At 33.4% G+C, this 26,508-nt stretch overlaps 1 protein-coding gene across 2 annotated transcripts in view; it reads right to left on the bottom strand.

The window, feature by feature from the left end:
• Positions 1 to 26,508, bottom strand: part of LOC132733650 (trafficking protein particle complex subunit 13-like) — a 141,650-nt gene that overhangs the window by 12,388 nt on the left and 102,754 nt on the right. For both annotated transcript variants that reach the window (XM_060720310.1, XM_060720309.1), the window contains exons 2-7: positions 14,800 to 14,968; positions 14,087 to 14,171; positions 10,997 to 11,127; positions 10,050 to 10,122; positions 8,301 to 8,345; positions 1,331 to 1,461 (exon numbers count right to left, since the gene is read on the bottom strand). In XM_060720310.1, coding sequence (XP_060576293.1) covers positions 1,331 to 1,461; positions 8,301 to 8,345; positions 10,050 to 10,122; positions 10,997 to 11,127; positions 14,087 to 14,171; positions 14,800 to 14,968 — 634 coding nt within the window. The remainder of the gene's footprint in view (positions 1 to 1,330; positions 1,462 to 8,300; positions 8,346 to 10,049; positions 10,123 to 10,996; positions 11,128 to 14,086; positions 14,172 to 14,799; positions 14,969 to 26,508) is intronic.

Raw genomic sequence — 26,508 nt, forward strand, 5'->3', positions numbered from 1 at the left:
TTCATACACAGATAGAAATGACAAATATTTTTATAAGACTGGTATAACACATTTTTAAGTCTTGGATAATTGTTTTTTATCTTATTCACCATGTGTTTTTTGCCTCAAGAAAATCCCACAGGCAATTTGTGACCAGAAGTGTTCATAAAATATTGTATTGGTGTGAATAAACACTGTCTACATTGCCTGATTTTACTGAATGTAAACATTACCAAATTATATTCATTGTAACATTACCAGATTTTATCAATTCCAACATTACCAGATTATACCCCATTGTAGCATTATACCAGATTATATCCAATGTAACATTACCAGATTATACCCAATTGTAACATTACACCAGAGTACATCTAATGTAACATTACCAGATTATATATAATGTAACATTATACCAGAGTACATCTAATGTAACATTACCAGATTATATATAATGTAACATTACCAGATTATATCTAATGTAACATAACCAGATTATATCTAATGTAACATAACCAGATTGTATCTAATGTAACATTACCAGATTATACCCCTTTGTAACACTATACCAGATTATATCTAATGTAGCATTACCAGATTACACCCTATGTAACATTACCAGATTAAACAATACCCTATGTAACATTACCACATTAAATAATACCCTATGTAACATTACCAGATTATACACAATGTAACACTAGTGGACAGATTATACCCATTACATAACCAGATTTATAACTTATGTAAGATTACCAGATTACATTTTATGTAACATTACCATATTATACCCTAAATAACATTACCATTTTAAATAAATGTATAATAGTTTTTTAAACCAGATCTCACTTAATGAAAATTACTAGATTACATTGAATATTACCAGATTTCACTGAATACATTATCAGACCACACCTACTATTAACATTACCAGATTACTATTTATTCATCAAAATACAGCAAACTTGAGGTTTACATTTTAATTTAGACTATTTTATTGTATATTATCAAAACTTAAGTAATAATAAGGCACATTTAAACAATAACACCCATATTGAATTAAACATAAGCCTTGTTTCTACTTCAATATTTTCATTTCCTAGGACAGATACTTATTAAATGTATAATTAGACTGTATTTAACATGTTTGCCATGGACTGGTTTTAATATTCAACTAACCCAATGTAGTCAACTCATGGCAGACACAGATGGAACAAATCCAGTCTAACATTAGTCTGCCACAGACTGGTTGAAATATTCACCTTACCAAAAGAATTCAGTCCAAAGGCAGACACAAATTTTACAAATCCAGTCTGAGAAACTTCCAGACTGGTTCAAGTATTCAACTTACCCTTGTTTCTTCTCCAATGAATTCAGTTCCTCCGATTTGTACAGATTTGAAGGGTCCAGTCTGACATGTTCCATGTAGACTGGTCCAGGAGTAATGTTTTGTATCTGAACCTCAAGGTAAACGTCATCTGACTGAAGAAAACATACAAAAATATTTCTATATTCATTAATTACACCAATTCATTGGAAAACCCTTATCATGCTGTATTTGGGTAATGGATTTGCCCTGCTTTGACATTGTAAAAGTCCATTCAAATTCTAAGCAATTTCAATAAAAAAATTCTAAGTTATTTCAATAAAAAATATCAAAATTTAGTTTATAACTTGGTCAGACAGAATGGATGTGCACACTGGCCTGGTTCAATACTCATGGCAAAGGCTAATCCATTTCTTTTTTCAGCAATTAGTCAAGGGTTTAAAAGAACTGAGAATTCTTTTAATGTGCAAACATCTTCTATCATAAGATCAAAAGAGGAAAAAAGTTCTTATACAAATTCAAAGCCATCACTGTGGTTAGCAACAATGAAAAGAAATGTCTAAAAATAGAGAAATGATATTTGCAGATTTGTTTCTCCTGCCAAGTGGCCATATTGGTTAATATTTAGGAGTATGACATGAGAAATATTTGCGTCTGCTGCGAACATAAGAAAAGATTAAAGATGCTATGAAGATTTGTAACCTCAGCATAAATCATAATATTATAACTACTTGAATTTTTGTATATTTTTACATGTTCTAAATTTCTACAATGGACTTGTCCAGATCAATTTTAGTAATTGGCTAACATCAGTTTTTAGGATGACAAAAGATGATATTTGAATTTAGTCAATCAATTATTTTGGGTGTTGGGTTTTATGTTGCACCCACATGGTAAAGGTCAAATGGAGACCTCAAAAGCCCTTCTGTGCAATACTTCAGGTATGAACGGGCACCCGAGTAGAACCACTGACAATCCATAAGCTAGCTGGACGAAAGCTTCTTCACATAAAAAGGTTCAAAGACCCAGTCAGAATTGAACCCACAGCAGTTATGAACAAGTGGTTTGAAATCAACAACTTAAACCACTAGGCCACTGATGCCCCTAATCAATCAATACAGTATAGGGCATGGTGAGACTGCATGGATGTGCAGGCTGGCCTGACTCTATACTGATATCAAAGGCTGAATACTTTCTATTCCAGCAATTTAAGACTTAAAAGAAGAAAATTTCATGCAGAATTATCTACTTTTTTAAATAAAATTCTATATCAGTTTTCTTATGATTTTAAACATAACATTTATTTCTGGCTTTGCATGTATTCAAAGCATTGACAATTAAATGCTGAGCTGCACAGGTCACTAACTAACATAACTGCTATACCAGCCATGTGACTATTTAACAGAACCTGAATTGATGTACTTGTACCTTTAAACATCATTTAAGACAATATTGGTATTGGTGTTGATCAGTGCAAGTCTTAGTCATTTGTCAATGCTATGTTCACATGCTTGGCTCTTGCTTTTACTCCAATAACAACCCTCAACCATCAAGGCTTCAACAGGTGGACATTTTCTTATATTTTGATATATTGCACACTCAGAAATAAGCTTATTTTATGTAAAATAAATCTCCTACCACCATTAGAGTAAGGTAATACCAACATAAGGTAAAACAAGGTCATGACCCAATCAAAGCTCAAACCCCAGGAATGAATGAGGACAGCTCCTTAAGCAGTAGGCAAGTTATTATTCCAATTTATCCAAAATAATCTTAGTTTATACAAATTTATTTTAGTTCGATTGTGTTGGAAGCTATAAGCTTATTGAAACACTCTCAAATCCGTTCCTGGAACCAACCAGTACTAAGCAATGAATGTAAAGTTTCTTGCTCAAGGAAACAATGGCTTGCCCCTTGACACCTGGTTTGAACCCACGCGGTCAGCAGTCCTTAGATTACTAGTCCGACGCGTTAACCACTCGGCCACGCAGTCACACATTATACACATGCAACTAATTCTACATTGATTTGCAGCTGTTGAAATTATAACTCTAAAACTTAATGTTTTACAACATGAAAATAAAATTTTTCATAAATTCAAGAAATACTACACATAAACTGCTGTTCAAAGTCATAAATGACTATTAAGACCTTACTCTATATTGCTATAATTAGGTCTGACTTTTTACTGGGTGCCATTAAATACTGACTTATAAAACTGGCAGTGATCATTGAGTGGCATTAATGCCTAGTTCTATACTAGTGCCAGCTAGGAATGGCTCAATACTACATGTGGCAATTGGGCCTGGCTCTATATGGTGACTGGGAATTAGCTATGGCTCTAAACTGGTGGCCATTAAAAGGCCTCTTTAACAAAGGCAATAAGCCCTGGCTAATAAGCCCTGGCTATAAAACAGTGGCGATAAGCCCTGGCTCTATAACAGTGGCAATAAGCCCTGGCTCTACAACAGTGGCAATAATTATAAGCCCTGGCTCTATAACAGTGGCAATAAGCCCTGGCTCTATAACAGTGGCAATAAGCCCTGGCTATATAACAGTGGCAATAAGCCCTGGCTCTATAACAGTGGCAATAAGCCCTGGCTATATAACATTGGCAATAAGCCCTGGCTCTATAACAGTGGCAATAAGCCCTGGCTCTATAACATTGGCAATAAGCCCTGGCTATATAACAGTGGCAATAAGCTCTGGCTATATAACATTGGCAATAAGCCCTGGCTCTATAACATTGGCAATAAGCCCTGGCTCTATAACAGTGGCAATAAGCCCTGGCTATATAACATTGGCAATAAGCCCTGGCTCTATAACAGTGGCAATAAGGTTTATTATATAAGCATGGCTTTCCTGATCAAAGATTATTTTAAGTGCACATTAACGCTTATTGTTAGAAGCATGGTTTCTTTCTGTGAAAGAGCACTTGCCACTTTCCTGAATCAGACTCAAAATGGTGGGAAGTGGGCAATGAGAATTTGACATTTTTATCACCATTTTTTGCCATTAAAGTATTAAAAGAGGAGGCTAAAGAAATGGTTGAAGATGTAAATTAATTTAGATCAACATTAATGAAGACCAACTGTGATAAATATATATAGAACAAATATCTAAAAGAATACACACAATAAATGTTTTATATGATAATCTATAAAGAAAGAAAATAGTTTTGGTAGCTAGATTATTTAATGGGCTGAGAAAAAAAAGTTAGTATACAGACAAATTGTTTGTATGATTACAAGCTATTTTTAATATCAAAATATGAAAAAAAATCAAGTAAATATTTTAAATAGAAATTACATAATTATACAATATATATAACAAATCAACTGATTTCATAAAATACATAATGCCCTTGTCCCAAATCTGCACAATATCAACAAACTTAATTAGGATGTTATGAAGATTAAAAAAAGTGCCCTTCAGACTAAATTTATTTGGAGCCAAACTAACACTGTAAAGGTCAAATAGAGACTTTAAAGGCTTAATGGTTGAGACTGAACTGACAGGTGCCTCTCAATACATTACTTCAGACAAAAGTTTAAGCACCTGGTTAGGAACATGACTTTCCAGAAACTAAGTTGATAGCTTCCTCACATGAAATAAACCAAAGTCTCTGTGGAGATTTGAGCCCATATCAGTAAGGGGCAAGCTATGAAATGCTAAGCTTGACCACTAAGCCATACACAGGTGGGTCAATGCCATATTTCTAAATAAAGCACTTTTTTAGTATTAAAGGCTCTATATATGTGAACAAGGATATAAGACCAAAGTTTAAAGCTCAATGACCCCAGAGAGTGACAAGAGACAGATCAAAAACAATTGAGCCGCGTCACGACAAAACCAATATAGTGGGTTTGCGACCAGCATGGATATAGACCAGCCTGCACATCGGTGCAGTCTGATTAGGATCCATGCTGTTCGTTTACCAACTCTATTACAAGTAGAGAAACTGATAGCGAACAGCATGGATCCTGATCAGACTGTGCGGATGCGCAGGCTGGTCTGGATCCATGCTGGTCACAAACCCACTATATTGGTTTTGTCGTGACGCGGTCACAAACCCATTATGTTGGTTTTGTCGTGATGCGGCTCAATTTATAATACAGCACATTTGTAACATCGCTTTTCATTGGATAATCACAACATTTAATGATTTATACAGTTTTATATACAAGGCTGCTGTTAACTTATCAAGAAATCTCCTTTTTTTCTCTTAAAAAAGAAAGTTTGCTGTACTATAAATTTGTTATAGATATTCCCCCCTAGGTTATATGGCTGAATATAAATGGTTCTTTGCAGTATAACCCTCACCTAGTGGCTCAGGTTATATTTCCAAACAATCATATACAGGGTTATAATTATAACCTGCCAAAAATCTTTAAAACTATTAATATACAGCCCTCCATCCTTTAAAACAATAGTATCAGTGAAGGGGCAAATCATAAAACTAATACACAACTAAATACCCTGGACAAATTTATATGTCTTTCCTTTCCATGAAATGATTACATAAAAATAAAAAAAATTATTTGAGAAACTAAAAACAATAGTACAAGTAAATTATATAATGGCTATGGTATGTAACATAAAATGGTTCAAATATACAGATCCCACAAGAAAGAAGTAATTTCATAACCACCTTTTCCATAACTATGACATTTCTGCAATGAAAGTGTCATTTCTGATGACATAAAAAAAATTTGCTAGGAATTTAATAGAAAGTTGTCAGACGGACAGGTTCCCAACTATTCCCAGTGTTTGATTTTGCTTTGATGAGACTTTTTTCTGCATATAATACCCCAATGAATAAATTAAGCACTTGATATAAAAATAAAGCAATCAGCTTATTTTCAGGACTAACCATCAAATTTCTTAAGCATTTATTATTGCAGAAATACATGTAGACAGATCAACACTGTAGCATTTTCTTTCAAAGCAGAATCAAATAATAACAAATTGTTATGGAAAAAGTGGATATTCACCCTTCACCTGCTGATCCCCTATACATTAATAATGGATTTGCCCTACTTTGAATTTAGAACAGTCCATATTAAGTTTAAGGGATTTCAATATCAAAGCTACCAACAGTATAGAGCCTGGTCAGACTGCACGGATGTGCAGGCTGGCCTGGCTCTATACTGTTGGCAAAGGCTAATCCACTTAAGATACCAGCAGGGTACGGGTTTAAAGTAGGGTCCAGTAATAATAGTGTACCTGAGATAGACCAAACAGAGAGAAAAAAGCCAGCACCATTTAAAAAAAGAGTATGTTTCACCCAAATAGTAACACTTACTACATAATCCTACATTAAAATCAAACAAACATATTAACTACAGATTCTCTCTATTGCACATTTAACAAAATTTCAAAATCATTAATAATATGAATGTAAACAAGAGCTGTTGGTAGGACAGCCTGCTCGACTATTCTAGATAAACAACAGCCTGGATAAAATTGTAGAATTTCTAATTTAAAAAAGGCCATATTTTTGTCAAAATCCCATGTCAGAGTTATGGGCCTTGTAAAATGACCTCATATTTTGCTCTGAAATAAGTGTTTAAAGTTTAAGCTTTCAGTTTCATTCCCTTAAGTTGTTTTAGTGATACCAATTAAACTTGCAAAAACTTAACAAAAGTGTGACCACAAAGCCGGAGTATTGTACAAAAAGCTCTCCTAATTCTTTGAAAAGTCATGCTAAAAATCAAATGGAATATAACATATCAATAAAGCCTATCTGACATCAATGTATAAGTGTTTGCAAACTGAAAAAACAACTGATACCAAAAAGGGTGACATAAAATTATGACCTATATCGTTGCTTTTAGTAATTAACTTTCAAATCTATACATATAACCTAATTTATAACAATCCATATTGTCAATGGTCAGAGGTCACTAAACAGATTTTAGCATTCTGACCTTTAAACTATATTTTGACCTTTAAACTATCAGGATGACATTGACCTTAAATGTATGCAATTGGCAAACCTGTCCCTGTTTTTCCAGAAATTAAAATTTTATGTTTTAAGACTGAGACCTCAATTGAAGTTGCTTTAAAACAAAATTGTAGAATAAACATAATTAGAGACATTTAGATCTAACCCAGAATTTTGACCTTGACCTTAGATGTATGGCTAAAAGTATTTTCTCTACAACACGAAACCTTGGTCAGCAAATGACAACATTGTCAATTTTTCTTAAGATACAAAGTCAGGTCCATACCACAAACTGGAAAAAATACATTTTTAATGTCTGTATCTGTAATTTGACCTTGACCTTCAGACTAATCAGGCTGAAGGCGTTTCTTTTTGACAATTATGAACAATTTCGCTAACACACATGCAGTCTTGTCTCAAATTGAGTCATAAATTATATGGTATTATATAACAGTCATCAATATTCATCAAAAATTTACTTCCATTAATTGTAACCAGAAATCCAATTACTTTATTCTCTTAAAATCTAAAATAACCCTTGAAGACAAATTCTAGGAGAAGATATGAGAATTATAATGGCTGCCAGTAATGGAAATGTTTCCATTTAGCAAAGGAATGAGCACTTGAAAAAGATGCTTCGCCTATTTTGAGGTATAGATTTTCTGAATTATAAATGCGCACTTAATGTCTTAATATGTCTACAAAAGATAAGAAAGAACGGTGCAGCCTAAAATATCCTAATATTCAAACAAAGCGATATGTCGATCATTGAGGAAAAGCATAACCAGGTCAAGATCGTGTCTTTAAATTACTAAAATAACTATTTTGATGTCAGTCCGATTGATGTAATGACCTAGTTACAGAAAAATATGACGTAGAGAGATTTATAAATATACAATATAAATATAAATACTAACGTCTGAAAAATGAATAATTCAAATCTATCGTTGTCTACAAAAGGAGACAAAAAGTGATAAAGTTATACCAACAATCAAATAAATCTGGATTATTATCTTGTAAAGAAAAAAAAGAGGGAAAAGTGCCTACCTCCGCATTATAGAACTTTGTCTTCACGTCTAAAGGCTTAAGGACCTAAAAGATATAAATTTTCCATATACATTAAGTATGTGGGAGTCTGATCTTTAAATAGTATGGAAAGACATTACTGACTCAAATTAAAACTGGTAATTTCATTAAATGTAATGTTTGCTTTAAATAGTATAGAAACCCATTACTGACTAAATTTAAAACTGGTAATTTTATTTAATGTAAAATTAGCTTCAAACATCATGGAAAGACATTTCTGACTAAAATTATATCTGATAATTTCATTATATGTAATATTTGCTTGAAATAGTATGGAAAGACATTGCTGACTAAAATTATCACTGATAATTTCATTATAATTATGTAAAACAGAGAAAATAACAATCCTTAAAGGAAGTTTAAAACAGTAAAATTGAAAATGTTGCAGGCTCCAGGTTTGATTGAGCCTTTTCATGGATGGTACTGTCAAGTGCAAACTACAGTCCATGCCCACTAGCACCAGCTTAAGCAGAATTCAACATTTCAACGTGAAAATGGCAAAATCTTGAATTTAGAAAAGTCCGCAGAAGTGATGTACTGTTTGCTTTTAAAAAGTATGGAAAGACATTACTGACTAAAAATCAAAATTGGTAATTTCATAAAATGAAATGTTTGCTTTTAATAGTATGGAAACCCTTTACTGACTACATTTTAAACTGTTAATTGTATTTTATTTGAAATTAGCGGAAAGAATTTACAGACTAAAATTAAAAGTTGTAATTCCATTAAATGTCAAATTTGCCTGAAATAGTATCAGGATAGACATTTAACTGACTAAAATTAAAACCTATAATTTTATTTAATCAAAAATTTGCTTCAAAACGTATAGAAAGATATACAGACTAAAATTAAAAAATGCAGCTCGAGATGAAAAGAATAGCTTAAACTAAAAGAATGAAAAGCCATCAAAAGTTGTTAGGTTTGTTTATTAAATGTAAAAATCGTATTTGTATATGCTATAACCGTATGGTAACTTACTGGGGAGAAAAAAAAAACAGTTCCAAACAACACAAAAATGAAGGGTAAGGAATTATAAATTTGTATTGTGATATAAATTTTTTGAAAAAATTCCGAAAGGCAAAAAAAAATCTCTTGGGTCAGCAGTTTTAAAAACAGGATATGTATGGACACAAGACACATAATTCTTCTTCTTTAGCCTGGCATCTAAGTTAAAATGTCATCAATAAAACAGCAATTAAAAGTATGTATTATTATAAGGTATTTTAGTAAAATCAAGATTTGTTTTGTTTTTGTTTGGTTTTATGGCACACAAACACAATTCAAGTCGTATGGCGCCAAAACAGGAAAGACGATTATGGCTAACCTCGGGTGTTACAAACTGAAAGTCTCACCAGGGTTCAAAACCACCTCACCTGCTTGAGCTCAGAAATGCATAGACTACAATAATTCGAACACATTTAGTTGCCTCTCAAGATCATGCAGGGATAAATGGTGGCTGCTGATTCCTCAACCAAAATAGGCAACCCCTCAGCCACAAGGGGAAGTAAATTCAAGAACTGAATCTTTAAGTAATATGTGCCTTCCATACAGAGATTGAATTCTTGCCAAAGAGTAACAGTAAATAATTCTCAATTTATGGAATTCACATGTAGACCAAAGAGTTAAACATTTAAACCATTTTGAAAACATAAATCAAAGGACTTGCATCTACTGGTATGTTTATTTCTTACCACACTACAGCGCCATTACCTGGAATTTGAAGAACTTTCTAAATGCCATCTTCTCACCCGCCTCCGTCGAGTAACTGACAGCGCAAACAAGTCTATTTATTAAAATATAACAACAATCAGATAGTTATTATGTTACTGAATAGCCAAAAAAATTACGCAATCTCTTTGAAGTCTCAATGATCAGAAGCAATTCTAATAACAAACTAAGAGTTTCCTACTTGAAATATATACAAGCCACTTGAAATATGGCTGGTAAAACGTGATGCTGTATGTTAAAGAATACAGTTTGACAAATGTTATTTCAAACGAGAGTTCAAGTTCCCCTGTCAGAGTTAATAAGAACCATCTTCAGATATGATGTATGGTGTAAGAGATGGTATAATAAATTGTAAACCAGAAAAAGATGATTAACTTCACTTATAAAAAGATTAGACTAGATACATTGGTCTAGCCTTGTTCATTACTGTTTCTAAAAACATTGTAACTAACATTTTAAATTATTACTTTATTTTGTTAACATGACATGTTCCTTGATCCACCCCTTTGCTTTACTAGGTCTATCGGTTGCAGTTGTTTTTTAGTGTTGTTTTTCAAGTTCTTTTTTTTTTTCAAATTGTGATTTAAACAATTTAGAAGAACAAGATGTGTTTGTAAAATATATAAATGTTCCTAAACACATGTCAGGAATAAGGTCAACTGTGGTCAAAGTCAAGTCAATGTTGAAAATTCCTGAATTTTGAAATTTGACCTTAAAAGTTTGACCTTACACAGACGTCTTGGTCTTGGTGAATTTCTATATCAAGAGATATGTTCATGTATAAAGCTCACAATTATGTGTTCCAAGAAATTCTTGAATTTTGAAATATGACCTTGAAAGTTTGACCTCATGCAAAGGCCAAGGTCTTATTAAGATTCTAAATGAAGCTTCATATTGAAAATTTTTATGTTCACGTATATAAAGCTCACATATGAGTTCCAAGTTCCTTGACCTCATGTTGTATGACATCATCGATGCTCTCGTTAGGTTTAAGGTGCGTCACAGGTTGCGAGTTTACACCCGTAAGTAAGAGCCGTTGGGAACTAGTCTGTAAATCAGCCTGCAATAATCAGAACATGGAAAAATACTCAATTTCCATATAAATAACAACATCAGTTTTTTACACAAAAATAAGAAGCCATAAAATGTCTTCACTGAGTGAGTATTTTCTGACTAAAAAAAACCCCACAAACCAAAATACCAGATCAATATTGGGGTCATCTTTGATATAAATACTGATAAATACAAATAAAAACAATGTAGAAACATTACAAATATGAGTCAAACTAAGATCCTAAATTGTTACATGTCATTTCATAGCAAGGAAAAGATCAACTTAAGAAAGCTCATGTCATGTACTTACCAAACACAGACTTTCAGTCTATTTAGATCATGTTTAAGTAAAGTAATGTACATAATCCCTTAGGATTACATTAAACAGACTGAGGGAAAAAAAACAGACCAAAAATTATGAAATTATGGTATAAATGTCAAAATCTGAATAAATTGATATGAAGTTAGACATGATGGAAACTTAAATGCTCTCGCTTTAATAATTTGTGTCCAAAAGCTTTGAGCTGTTGTCATCAACTTCAATTTTTGAAAAATAAATACTTTTTAGGTTTTTACACTTATCTGTTGCCTAGTAATTATATCTTTGGTAAGAGGTCAAATGTGTACTTGGAATTTTACTATGAGGGTGATTTTATTCAAAAGACTAAGTTATTATCCAAGAATTGCAATAAACCAATTGAACAAACAAGAATTTTGGTATCAATAATACATGTTCCGACATATGAGCTCAAAAATGGCATGACTATCTATAATTTTGTTTTTTGTAAAATTATTTTGTCTGGGTTTTTTCACGAATTTAAATAATATTTTTTGGGGTCATAATTATCTTAAAGGTCGGTTCTATCAACTGACCAGTTATAGCCAATGTCTCTGCAAGTGACCAACTATTAATCCCACATGATTTCTAAATCTGTAGTAAAGGAAAAATGACCATTACACCCTGTCTGCAATAAATTGTCATGGAGAAATTTCCCCTCACCCTAGGATCAAACTGATGACCCCTGGATTAAAAATCAAATGCTCTCCCTTTAAGCTAGGCAAGCGAACACATTACTATAAGCAAAATTAAGAAAAATCTAATTTTAGCTTAAATAAGCTTGACCCAATTAACAAAGAAGGGTAGAAGTTCATAGAAGGTAACAACACAAATATATCTAAATTGAAAGTGCTGTGTGAAAGAGAAATAAGATTTTTGGGGGGATTGGGTTTTAAATGGCACCAACACAGTAGACTTTCAAGCTTAACTGTTGGAGGAAAAAGTGCCACTTTGTGCATTATTTCAGGCATGTATTGGTACCTGAGTAGAACCACCAACGTTCTTTAAGCTAGCTGGATAGCTTCCTCACATGAAAGAATCCTCCTAAGTTCCTGATGGGAACACACAGCTTTGAAAGGCAAGTGATCTAAAGTCAACAATCTTATCAACTCTGCCATGGATGCCCCTGGAGGTAAGTTTGACAGACGGCCATTAAGAAGGAAGAGCAGAAGAAAGAGCAAATAGATGATCTCTATTTACTAATAAAAAATTTCAAGAGCATAAATATCATACAACTAAATATCCAAGCAATTCAAAAATAGTTGAACAGTTGGCACAAATAATTTTGTTTTGCTAAAAAAATTTGAAATTGGTTTCTCTAACCCTCGGAAGGATTGAATTATCTTCCCTTGAATGGATTGAGAAATGAGTATTTGTATACGATGAGGAATGATGCTTCAAGATGAAATCTGATTAATCGGTAAATGGTCAGACTGACTGGAAACTGTGTTTTCCCCATACACCCAGCCTTTCCCCACCATTAAACAATAAGTTCTGTTTATATAATTTGTCAATTCCATTAGTTTACAAAATTCAATGAGCAGTTTATCATCTGCCTACATCATAAAATATATTTTTTAAGACACGCAAGCATAAATCATGCTTTTGAGATTGTTTTTTTGCAATGTGATATATTATGAATCATAGAAACAAAGATTTGTCAGCCCTATAAGCTATTCTCAATGCAGTAAAACTAGAGTCATGTAAGAGTTTTCAATTATTTTTTTATAGAATCAGCTAAATTATAATTTTTGTCTTGACTTTAAGTGTTGCAGATACATTTAAAGTGATATGGCATCTTTATAGACTATTTTGCACTTTGTGCTGCCCTTATACTATTTTGCACTTTGTGCTGCTCTAAGACTATTTTGCACTTTGTGCTGCCCTTCTATCTGGGCATTCTCCAGGTTTACCTATATTGTCATGTTATATACATCCCACATGACCTTCAATCTGCTGAAATTGAAAGCGATTAGCCAGTTTGTCACCAGCATAAGAGTCAAACCAGCCTGCACTTCCATATAGTATGATCTTAGGTTATCCTGTTGGAAGAGCCATAAATTTTTTGTATTTTGACAATAAAATCATTCAAGTTTTGAACAACTATTCCAAAATTAACTAAAAATTAGGCAAATTACACAAATTCAGCAAATTACTTGTTAAGATTCAAATTTTAAATAATCTGAAAAGTCACATGCAGAAAATATTAAAAACCATCATGAATGTATCACAATTATTACCATGGGTTTAATAACTTGTATGACCAGGCTGTAGCCCAAATATTAGAGTAAAATCCCTTGTAACATGTTGTGGCACACCCAATTACTTTCAATAATATCTGCTTGTAACACCTACTTTAAGAAATGACCAAGTTTCTTTCAAAAGCATGAAATTTCTCTGTGACAAATGATCAGACACATGCATTGAGTCTTATGATCATTTGTTTCTTGATCATTTGTTTCTAATACCACTGATTAAGAAATCATGTGGGGTAAAGTCTCAGGTCAGTAACTTGTGGAGAAATTGAAAAACTTCTAGTGAGATATCCAGGAAAAGATGGTGATGTGGACTGCAGAGATGACCATAAAACTGACATAAAAAACAAAGAAACAAAACAGAAAATTCATACCTTTAACAGAATGTCTGAACATGATTGGTTACTGTCATTATGTACACTGATGTAGCTAGAAAAAGTCTCTCCAAGAAATATATTCCTGAAATGTGAAATGTAATACAAAGTAAAGTAGTTTAAACTTCTGAATAATTTTTAAGATATTATGTGTATGGTCATAATTGTTGTTTGATATATTGACCTATGATGTGCCAACATCTTTAGTAACATATCTTGCATGCTGCCAGTAAACACATCAACTTCTTGTTCTCGCAAGAATCTTTAGAATTGATAAAGACTGAATTGTATTACCTAATGCAATAAATATTACCTAATGCAATAAATCATACAGTCGTTTCATTTAACCACTGTGAGTAGAGCCATATTTATTTCTTTACAAGTATTTTGAACAATTCCTAGTGGCAACTGAATATACCCTGCTGGTGGCAACAGAATACACCCAAGCGACCAATGCTGAACAATATTAGCCGCCACATCTCTGGCCTTCACTGTTTGCTATTCTGTCAGTACTTAGTTTTATCTTGAAATTTTCCATAACAATTATGAAAAGTTTTGTTTAAATTGTCCATTTAAGATATATAGCATTATAGGGTTCATTACATTCTTTCATATAATACTATTTCAGATAATATTATTTGAAATTCATTTTCTTACGAAATATTAAAAGACGCTAATTTTATCAAAGGATATAAACTATATAACTGACATACCCGAAATTTTGTGGCAACGTAAGCAGGTCACTGACTCCAAAATATTCCAAATCTTTCGGTTTAGCTATATCAGCCTCATTCTGGTCCTGGGTCAAAGTGTACGGTACATCTCTCGCGTCACTTATAATCGGGTGAAATGGCATCAATGTCGGCTTCGTCAGCCGCATTACTGAAAGTAGAAATAAAAATCACGTCAAATTTGCGTAAAAAAGAAACTTTGTATGATTAAGTGCCGAGTACATTCACCTTTTCCAATGGTAACACAACAGGTATCTCCTATGACAACTCACGTTTTGTCTGACAATTTTTGTATCTTATCTTGTTAATTTGGTAAAAAAAAACATAATTGAACCATTTCATTTAATACATTATTTCTACAGATTCTTTTTTATTTTTTCTCTCTCATCTGATGGTGTACAGCTTTCACTGTTTGTTTGAAATATTAAACCCTTTCATTGATTTCTTTTTTAAAAATTCATTTTTATTTTATTTTTCCTTTCAGCTGACAGTGCACAGCTTTCACTATTTGTTTAAAACAGTCTTCACTGTTTGTTTAAAACAGTCTTCAAACAGATTTTATATTGTATAATTATGTAAATATATTTCTGCCAAAAGCTGAAGCCATTTCAAAAACCAAACCGTCATTGTCACATTTCTTATACCCTCATGAATATTCAATACATTAGTCAGTGCGCTATAACATTTAATCACAGCCGAAGGTGATTTGTGACAAAATAGACCTCCGGGAGAAAGAAAATCACACGCTCGTGATGGATCCATCATTTTAAGCCTGAAAAATATGCAACAAATATAGATTTATTGTCAGTTCTGGTGACCTGGCTTATTACCAAGTGTTTGTCTTCTTATTTGTAAAGTCTTGACAAGTTCTCAGATAGGGAAGACAAAAAAAAGCAAGAAATGCCACAGAGTTTGACATTATTCTGTCTTGTTCTCTTGTAAGGTCTAGCTAAACAAGTGTTATTTCCATACAGATACAATGTAAAGGAGATGAACTGATGAGATTTCTGATTTGCTAAACAGACAGATTTATTTTATAAAATAATAAAGAAATTTCAGACTCTTAATTGTGACAATGATATACCAAATAAACTGTTCAGTCAAACCTGTGTTTAAGCCTACCTTTGAATTAAGATAACTCTGCAAACAATGGCCATTTTAGATTACTTTTTTCAATTCAATTACAAGATTGAATGAAGTTACCTCCAAATAAATAAAAATTTAAGACCACTTGTCTCTAAAGACCATAATTTGTCTCTCCCATGGGTGTCCTATATAATCACTAAAATAATAAAGTCACAGCAATAACACGTATAATATCATTTTTTATTTTTCCAACGTTTCGGCAAATGTATGCCTTTTTCAAGGTAAATAAATAATAATAATATCAACGGACGTGACGTCGTAATTTTACAATTAACGTCACGCCCACTTTAGCGGAAAAACGAACAAATACGAACAATTCCAATTCATGATAAAAGAGATAAGTGCACCAAACAAAGCATCAAAATATAAAAACGACACAATAGATATCGGATTAATAAATACGAATATTTCCTATAGGGTTTAATTATAAAAAATGATAATAGGAAAAAACGAATATCTATGTTGGCGTAATTCTAGCATTTGTAGCGTGGATTGATATTTTTGAATTATTTAATTGAGTATAACAACTTTGTGTTCAATTCCTTCTGGAAAATGAGTTTTTAGCTTATGAATCCCAAAATGTTTCTTTGCACAAACGATCTAAAGTATTGTAAACAACATCTATGGGCATAAATAAAAGTCGGTAAAATTATGATCGTCCTTATTAAAATGATTTGCAACATTAGTGGAGAATGCAGGATCTACAAAATTGCATATATCAAATTTATGGCCTATTCATTCGTTTTAGACACAGGTTGTTTGTTTGACCAACATACTGCATGCTGCATTTTTACATGTTATCAAATATATACAATTCTTGGTTTTGACAGTTAGTATGTTGTCGTAAGTCAAATATCTCTCCTGTATTTGAACTGTAAAATGACGTACCACTATTAATACGAACACAATGAGAACAGCGTTTTCTACAACAACCTCCAGAATGTGATGTAAAGTCACTGTCAGTATCAAATCTAGATCTAACTAAAAAGTCTTGTAAGTTTTTTTTTTTTTTGTTTTTTTTTTTTTTTCTATATAATCACTATAATACAAACTGTATTTAGTTTTTGCCATCAACCAATTGTCACAAAAAGACCATTATTACAAAGGTTAGTATTGTCTCAGTACCAAAATAATTAACTAATTTAAGAATTATCAAAATGGCTTTGTCGAGTTTGTTTTGATAATAGAAACAATGTTTTAGTATTATGTGCCTAAATTAGTATGTAACTTTTGTCATACAGTGCCCTGAGGTGGTCTATAATCATATGTTTCAGTGAGCTCTAAGATTGACTTAAAATTACTGGTCAAAGTACTTCATATTAATGACAAAAAGCTGGAACACATGGCTTTTTATTGTGTCATAAGAACAATATTTATGATAAAAGACTGTTTATGTGGTCCAATAAATCTTCCTTATTTTGCTATTATAATGATTAATGCTGGACACTTATTCTAAACTAAGCATAGAATTGGTCACAAGTTGCTTGAAAAACAATAAAAGAATAAATAATAAAAGAAAGTACAAAGAATAATATCAACTAACAAATAAATGTCATTTTTTCTTTGAAATGACATATGCAACATTCATCATTACAAGGTGACATTCATAATGATAATACAATGTACTGTGCTTCTTTTCTGCAATATTTTCTCATAATCACATCAACACTGTTAAAGGTCATTTAACAACTTATCAATTTCACAGAAGGAGGATAACCTCAAATTCGGCCTTTGTGCATTACTTCATGCATTTAAACTTGTACCAGTCCTAAGAGAAGTACGTGTCAGAACCACAATGGCACCGACGGTTGCTGATTTAGCTGAAATGCAATCATCAGGATTGAAGTGTATACATAACGATTACGCATGTGTTACCGAGAATGCACAACCACTGACCTTCTCTAAGCTAAAATTTTTGCTCAAAATCTACAGTTAAGGAAGAAAATTTGTTCAATGCTAAATATAAATATATTAAATTGACTGAGGCTTCTGCAAACCAAGTTTCATCTTAATAATACTTTCCAAATTGTGTTTTTCCCAGCTAATCGGGTTGGGGGATGACATCCATTGGCTGAACGGTTTAAGAGAAGATGATCTTTAGATTGCCAACAGACAAAGGCAGATCGGAAAACCTTATACCTGAGCAAGACTTAGTATCTTATCTTAATTAGCATGCAGAGGTGAGCTATTTAATGGATTTATATTGAAATTTGTTGAATAAATATAACTAGAACTGCCACTATCATGGCGTGAATACCCCCGCATACCACTTTGTCAGAATCAACAGTGGCCATTTAGAGCTCAAGGACAACCTCCCTGCCAAATCTGAGGTTACTAAGCCAGTGCATTGATAAGTTATGTATTCTACATGCTTCAAATGTGAAAATGTCAAAATCAATACATTGCGGACAGGACATTCTTTAGCAATTGAGAAGAAAAGCTTTTTTTTTGTCAAGGTCCCTGTGACCTTGACCTTTGTCCCAGTGACCTCAAAATCAATAGGGGTCACCTTATAGTCATGATCAACATCCATGCCAAATATGAAGACTGTGGGTCAAAGGAATCTTAAGTTAATGGGTGGACAAACTTTTTGAAGTCAAAGTCCCTATGACCTTGACCTTTGATCCAGTGACCTCAAAATCAAAAGGGGTCATCTACTAATCATAATTAACATCCATGCCAAATATGAAGACTGTGGGTCAAAGGAATCTAAAGTTATTGGGCAGAGAAACTTTTTGAAGTCAAAGTCCCTGTGACCTTGACCTTTGACCTGGTGACCTCAAAATCAATAGGGGTCATCTACTAATCATGACTAACCTCCATTCCAAATATGAAGACTGTGGGTCAAAGGAATCTTAAGTTATTGGGTGGACAAGCTTTTTGAAGTCAAGGCCCCTGTGACCTTGACCTTTGACCTGGTGACCTCAAAATCAATAGGGGTCATCTACTAATCATGACTAACCTCCATTGCCAAATATGACGAACTGTAGGTCAAAGGAATCTTAAGTTATTAGGCGGACAAGCTTTTTGAAGTCAAGGCCCCTGGTGACCTCAAAATCAATAGGGGTCATCTACTAATCATGACTAACATCCATGCCAAATATGAAGACTGTGGGTCAAAGGAATCTTAAGCTTTATTGGGCGGACAAGCTTTTTTGAAGTCAAGGCCCCTGTGACCTTGACCTTTGACCTAGTGACCTCAAAATCAATAGGGGTCATCTACTAATCATGACTAACCTCCATGCCAAATATGAAGACTAAGGGTCAAAGGAATCTTAAGTTATTGGGCGGACAAGAAAAAACCTACGGACGGACGGCCGGACGGACAAGCTGATTCCAGTATACCCCCCTTACAACTTTGTTGTGTGGGGGTATAATAACATTCAACAGATGTAGAATATCACTGTGTGGCATTTTTCACAGATGTATTATGGTAATAGAGTAGGATTTTTATTTACAAATATCTGATAAAAAATGGATATATTTCATAATAAATCATGTTGTCTTTTTTATCACTCTTTTCCATTTCACTGCTTTATAATCACAGAGAAAATAGATGACTGTTTGTCAGATAGGTAAAGAAATCAAGATGATAGCGTGATGTTTATGCTTACTCATTTCTGTTAGAAAAAAAAGAAGCATTTTTATTGTTTCTTTTATACTTTTCAGTTAGTTTTTTGTACAGGTTTATATGCATCTTCATTTACAAGTGATTGGCATTATTAGAACACTTTATCAGCTGATATATATTTTTTTTTTTTTTTTTTTTTAAGATTGACTTAACCCAACACAGTTGTGAAGAAAAATTTTCAAAAGATAAATCAATTTGGGGATCCTATTAAGTATTTCATGTATTTAGTCAGCCAATAGTATCGGCCAAATGGTCACACTGCAAAGATTTAAGGGCTAGCCTGGCTCTATACTGGCGGCAAAGGGCTTAGGTTATTAAGTAGCTTTCAAAAAGGAAACGTTTTAACATGTTTAAAGAGGAGTATTGTCTTTATACCAGTATAATGGATCTGGTAAAATTCTTATGTAATTAGCTGGTATTCACCAATTCAGCTGTTTCACAGTGAGAAAGTTGTGACCTTTACCAGGTTAAGCTACAGTCTCACTTACATCCCGGCAGAGCCCCGGTAGACGTCCGGGGTGATCCGGGAACGACCGGGAAACTCCGGGGTACATCCGTAACTCTGCCGGCAACGTCCGGGATGATCTGGGAACATCCGGCATTCGACCCCGGATGGAATAAAATATTTAATATTACGGGGTGGTCCGGGATGATCCGGGAAGGTATAGCTTTGCCGGCTTCATCCTTAAAGCTCTGCCGGGAACGACCGGGTTATATACCGGGGAACGCACCGTAGCTCTGCCAGCCACAAAACCGGGGATGATCCGCCGGGGTATGATATAGCCGGTAGAGCTAGCGGTAGAGCCCCGTTATATGCCGGCAGCGCCACAGTAACTACAGGCAGAGCCCCGGAGGATAAAGGTAGAGCTACGGTTGATCCCGGTAGAGCCCCGGCAAAGCCCAGATCATTTCAAAAGAATAATGACAATTTGCGATAATTGCACTTGTTTGTTTTAAAACCCTTCCCATTTCCCTTCTAACCAGTATGGCATAAGGATTTTTCAGAAAATCATCATGAATTACTATTCTGGAACAATAGACATTATATTAAATAACAAGAGCTGTCGGAAGGACAGCACGCTCGACTATTCTAAGTGCTTGATAGTAAAAGAGCCTTGATAATGTTAAATTTTTTAAGTTCACAAAAGGGCTAATTTTTTTTATAAATTCATGTTATAGGCCTTAGAGAGAGTCTAATTATACAGTATTGGCTTGACTATTCGGAAGGTAATGTCACAAGGGTGTTTTATTGAATATAATAATACTAATTACCTATGAATACATAAATTTGACAGACAAGGTACAAAGGCTTGTTATTAAGATGTTTTATCAAGAAATCACTGCTTTATTATTATGAATGCATAAAATTGTCCCAAAAAAGGCACAAACCCTTCAGTAGTTATTGAGATAACAGCTTACAAAGAAAACTTTACCATGAATTTCTAAGTTGAAAAAGGGGAGAAAAATCAGCCTAAATGCAAGATAGAATTATGGATCTTTGTCAGTGACCTACAATAATTATTATTATGACCCTAAATGCATATGTGAAGTTTTAAATAAATATCTTTAATAGTTATTGAGATATGTAAAACTTGCATGTAAACATTAACCAAGAGACTAAGTAGAAAAGGGGATATGAATCAGCCTTAATGCAAGATAGACTTATGGAACTTGGTCAGTGACATACAATTATGACCCTCCAATTATGACCCTAAGTGCATGTGTAAAGTTTCAAGTAAATATCTTTGAATACCTTTAACCTTTAACCAAAATTACTAAGTTTCAAAGGGGCAAATAATTCTGCAAATATTGCAGGCAGAGTTATGCAATTTTGCACACTGATGTACATTGTTACAACAAAAAAGTGTTTTAAATTTCAATTGAATATCTCAAGCAATAATTGAGATATTTGACTTTACAAAAAAACTTTAACAAAAATGTCTAAGTTCCAAAGGGGCATAATTCTGTCAATATTGTAGGCAGAGTTATCCCACTTGTCAATCTGATGTACATTGTTACTATAAATAAGTATTGTAAGTTTAAATTGAATATCTCAAGCAATAATTGAGATATTTGACTTTACAAAAAACTTTAACCAAAATTTCTAAGTTAAAAAGGGGCATAATTCTGTCAATATTGTAGGCAGAGTTATCCCACTTGTCAATCTGATGTACCTTGTTTCTATAAATAAGTATTGTAAGTTTAAATTGAATATCTCAAGCAATTATTGAGATATTTGACTTTACAAAAAACTTTAACCAAAATTTCTAAGTTAAAAAGGGGCATAATTCTGTCAATATTGTAGGCAGAGTTATCCAACTTGTCTATCTGATGTACCTTGTTACTATAAATAAGTATTGTAAGTTTCAATTGAATATCTCAAGCAATAATTGAGATATTTGACTTTACAAAAAACTTTAACCAAAATTTCTAAGTTAAAAAGGGGCATAATTCTGTCAATATTGTAGGCAAAGTTATCCAACTTGTCTATCTGATGTACCTTGTTTCTATAAATAAGTATTGTAAGTTTCAATTGAATATCTCAAGCAATAACTGAGATATTTGACTTTACAAAAAACTTTAACCAAAATTTCTAAGTTAAAAAGGGGCATAATTCTGTCAATATTGTAGGCAGAGTTATCAAACTTATCAATCTGATGTACCTTGTTACTATAAATAAGTATTGTAAGTTTCAATTGAATATCTCAAGTAATAATTGAGATATTTGACTTTACAAAAAACTTTAACCAACGCAGACGCCGACGCGGACGCCGACGCCGACGCCGGGGCGACTATCAATAGCTCTCATATTCTTCGAATAGTCGAGCTAAAAATTATGTATCTAAATGTTGATCATTTTCGGGCGTTTTTCAATCAACCAGGGTTCTGCCGGGGCTTCTGCCTGGATCTTCCTGGGCTCTGCCCGGGGCTCTGCTGGATCGACCGGGCTTCTGCCGGGTCACCGCGGGCTCTTTCCGGCGTCATCCCGGGAACGATAGGGGAAAGCACTGGCATGAACCGTAGCTTCTCCTGGGCTCTGCCTGGATGATCCGGAGCGCATCCTGGGTGGTTAGTTGGGAAACTACCGTAGTGCTTGCCGGGTAAGTGTTGACCGCAACAATAATTTTCCACCGGATCGTCCCGGATATCCCGGTAATTTGAGTGTGTGAACCTTCATTGAGTTATAATGTTTTTTAAAATGTGACCTTTTGGAATGTGACCTTTATTAAGATGTGATCTTAATTAAGTTTTGACATTTTTTGATTGAGGTTGTGAAGTTAATCAGGTTGTGAACTTGTGACCTAATTATAAGACTCTGACCTTCATTAGGGTCTGACATTAGCCAAATATGACCTTTGCCAAGTCATTTCTCAGGTTGTGACCTTGATAGGGCTGTGACATTATTACATGTTTACTTTTATTATTTTGTATCTTGTTTTGCCCTTATATCTGAGTTTCGACTAATTTCAGGTTCTGACCTTGATTAATAAGGTCATGACCTTTGCCAGAAGGAATTGGCTATGCAATATAAACCTGATGCTCTCTACAATAAAAACTTTATACATATGACATAACAAAGCTTTATGGAATTAAGATAATACATTTTAAAAACTAAAAAGCTTTTCAGTTTAAAAGGGAAAAAAATTAAATTGGATTCAATTCAATTTTTAAAAAACTCTGGACTATAATTATATCCCAAAAAAGTGGGGCGAAACATAAGGGCAAATTTTTAAAATATTGATATATTTTTAAAAGCAGATAATGTATGACGCCCAACCCCAAATTTGGGAAAAACCTTTTTTTTTGTAGGGGAAGCCCCGTGCTTATTTAAAGGCAAGGGTAAATTCCAAAGGAAGTTTTAAAGATGTAAACCTTTCCCCAAAACCCTTAAAATATTCCCTTTTGTCATACATTTATAATATTTCCAAACATAACATTTCCCAAAAATAAATGTCTTTTTTTTCAAAGGAAAGATTTTTTTACTTTTAAAAGAAGTACACCCGGAGGGCCTCGGCTTCCTCTTGGGGAAAAAAAAATTTTTAGATGGGAAATTTAAGCGGAAAAGGGACTAAAAAAAATTCCCCCTAGCTTTTTTTACCTTTTAAAAAAGTTTCCCCGGGGCCCCCTTTAAAATTCAATAAAACAAAAAACAGAATTTTGTTAAAACCTTTTCCTTTAACCCTTTTTTTCTGATTAAAAATTTACAAAACAAACAGAAATTTTGAAAGTGGGTGGGCTGTGGGAATTTTTCATTAAAAAATAAATTTTTGTTTTTTTTGTTTGGCTTAATTTTAAGTAAAAACCTGAAATCATTTAAAAAACTGTAAAATTTGCCATAACAGGAAAAATGATTTTGGCTAAAACCTTTGGGGGTAACAAATTAAGCAAAAAACCCAAGGGTTTCAAAGCCCCAAAAAAGATGCCCTTTTGATCCTGGATCAGTAATTAAAAATCCATAAAGTCCCCTTTTTTTTCTTTTAAAAATCACGCAAAATAAAAATTGGCCCGGGAAATTTTTTTTTGGTGTCCAAAACTTTAATAAGGGCAATCAGAATTGATTACATTTAGACCAAACATTTAAACATTTTGCAATATACCAGGCATGACAATCTTCAGAATAAATTTCTACTGAAGTGCTATATCTTCCAGATAGATTGCTCTGGAGGGCCACTTTCAATAACCAAGCTAATATATAATCTCCCAGAAACCATAATTCAATTTTGGTAGATTTACTAGATACTCATACCAACTGACCATTCATCTATAATGATGCCAATAATCTAAAGAACACAACAATATTAACTCTTAGATTTCTGGCAGCAACTGATCTATTCCATGCAACTAGTACACTGAGTATAAGATCAGCTCACAGTGTCAGTCTTGCCATCCGAGCTGAATGATCATGGTCTGAAGTGTTTGTTTCAAATTCCCTTTGTACATATTTTGAAATAGTTCCTAAAAGTCATGAATGGTTTTGTCCAGATTGAAAGATGGACAAGTCCATTTTAGTGGGGTAATTAAAGAAGATCTCAGAATATCTGATATTATTCAAGAAAAGAAAAACTTTCAGATGACAAGAATTCACTTTTTTTTCAAATATTTTGAAGAAAAAAAACTTGAACACATAGCTGTATATGAACAGACTATATAATAGGTTTGGAACTGCCCACTTTCAGGAATAGAGGTTTCAACATTGAATAGCCAAATATAACTCCATTAGCATAATTATATATTTATTCACTTAATCAAATGAATATTTCACAGCCCTGCTTTTAATTTGGAACAGTCCATTCAATGTTTAATTTAAGGGATTTCAATATCACAATTTTTATAACTGAACATAACTAAACTGAAAAGAACCTGGTCAGACTACATGGATGTAAAGGTCGGCCCCGACAGGCTCTATACTGTTGGCAAAAGGCTTGTCGGAGGCTTTCCTGCAGGGCAGAGGTTATTGACCAGGCAAGCTTACAATTGTTTTTTTTAGCCGTTTAATTTTTTTTTTTTTTTAAATCACGTCTTGTCTATCAAGGTTTCATGACTGTCATAAAACATAGTATTAAATAAAGTCTCTACAAATCTGAGACATTAAGACAATATCATAGTATTACAAAACATGCAACTTGACCCCTAATAATAAACAATATCAACAACAGACATCTAATAGCAGACAAAATTCTAATTCTTCTAAACCTTTCGATCTTACAGTTGTCTTTTCATAAATAATGTCAATCCAGACTTAAAAGCACATTGTACTCAAGTATATTATATTTACAGAGTAGTATTATAGCTTAGCAATATATGATATATTCATTGTAGACAGGACAAAACCAACATAGTGCGTTTGCGACCAGCATGGATCCAGACCAGCCTGCGCATCTGCGCAGTCTGATCAGGATCCATGCTGGTCGCTTACCAACCCTATTAAAAGTAGAGAAACTGATAGCGAACAGCACGGATCCTGATCAGACTGCGCGGATGCGCAGGCTGGTCTGGATCCATGCTGGTTGCAAACGCATAACGTTGGTTTTGTCATGACACGGCTCATATATTCATTGTAGACAGGAAATTAAAGACGACAAAGCTCTTCATCCTGAGATTAAAGGAGTCTTTCTAAATCAATGACCCAAGTCTTGTTAGGTCTGACATAAAGATCTCTTACAATCATCAGAGCACAACTTCACAATAATTATTGTTCAAGAAACAACTATATATCTACATCAAAAGATCATCAGATCAATATGAATAGGGCAATTTTTTTTTAAAGAAGAGAAGTATTATGATGACACTTAAGAAGCTGTACTATTATGGTGGTTTATTGATCCTTTCTGGACACTATTTATATTATAATATATAGGGATGCTAGTGCCAACACTTGCAGCAAGGACATTCAAAGCTTGCACTATCCATGCATTGAAATACTATCCATGCAACCAAACCTTCAACATTTTCAATTTTTGCCATTTAACCATTCTTTACAGAATTATTCTTTTCTGTTTTACCTTTTGCCATGACAATAAAACCACTGAGCCAGGCAAGCTTACACAGTGTACCACAGTGTACTGTACTTTACTTATTTACATCATTTTTGACAAAGAGACAGACACACTGATCAACAAGACTAAATGGCAACACATGCGCCTAACTTAGGACAAGAGGATAAACATGGCGCTAATATATCCAGACTTTGTTGCTTTTCTAATTATATAATATGTCCCAGATAAACATCAACTTTGCAGAATGTTGGATTGACAAGCAATATTTGTTACAACTATTCAATAATCTTAAGCACTGACATAAAGGAGACTCTTTTAATGCTTTCAACCATTATCCAATTTTAGATTTTCTGCCTTACTGATTTCATTATAGAAGAAATCAATTCAAAACTGAATGAACGCATTTATCTCATTTAA

The sequence above is a fragment of the Ruditapes philippinarum genome, unplaced genomic scaffold (assembly GCF_026571515.1).
Source record: "Ruditapes philippinarum isolate M1 unplaced genomic scaffold, ASM2657151v2 ctg2183_1_1_1_1, whole genome shotgun sequence".
In the NCBI taxonomy this organism is placed as follows: domain Eukaryota; kingdom Metazoa; phylum Mollusca; class Bivalvia; order Venerida; family Veneridae; genus Ruditapes; species Ruditapes philippinarum.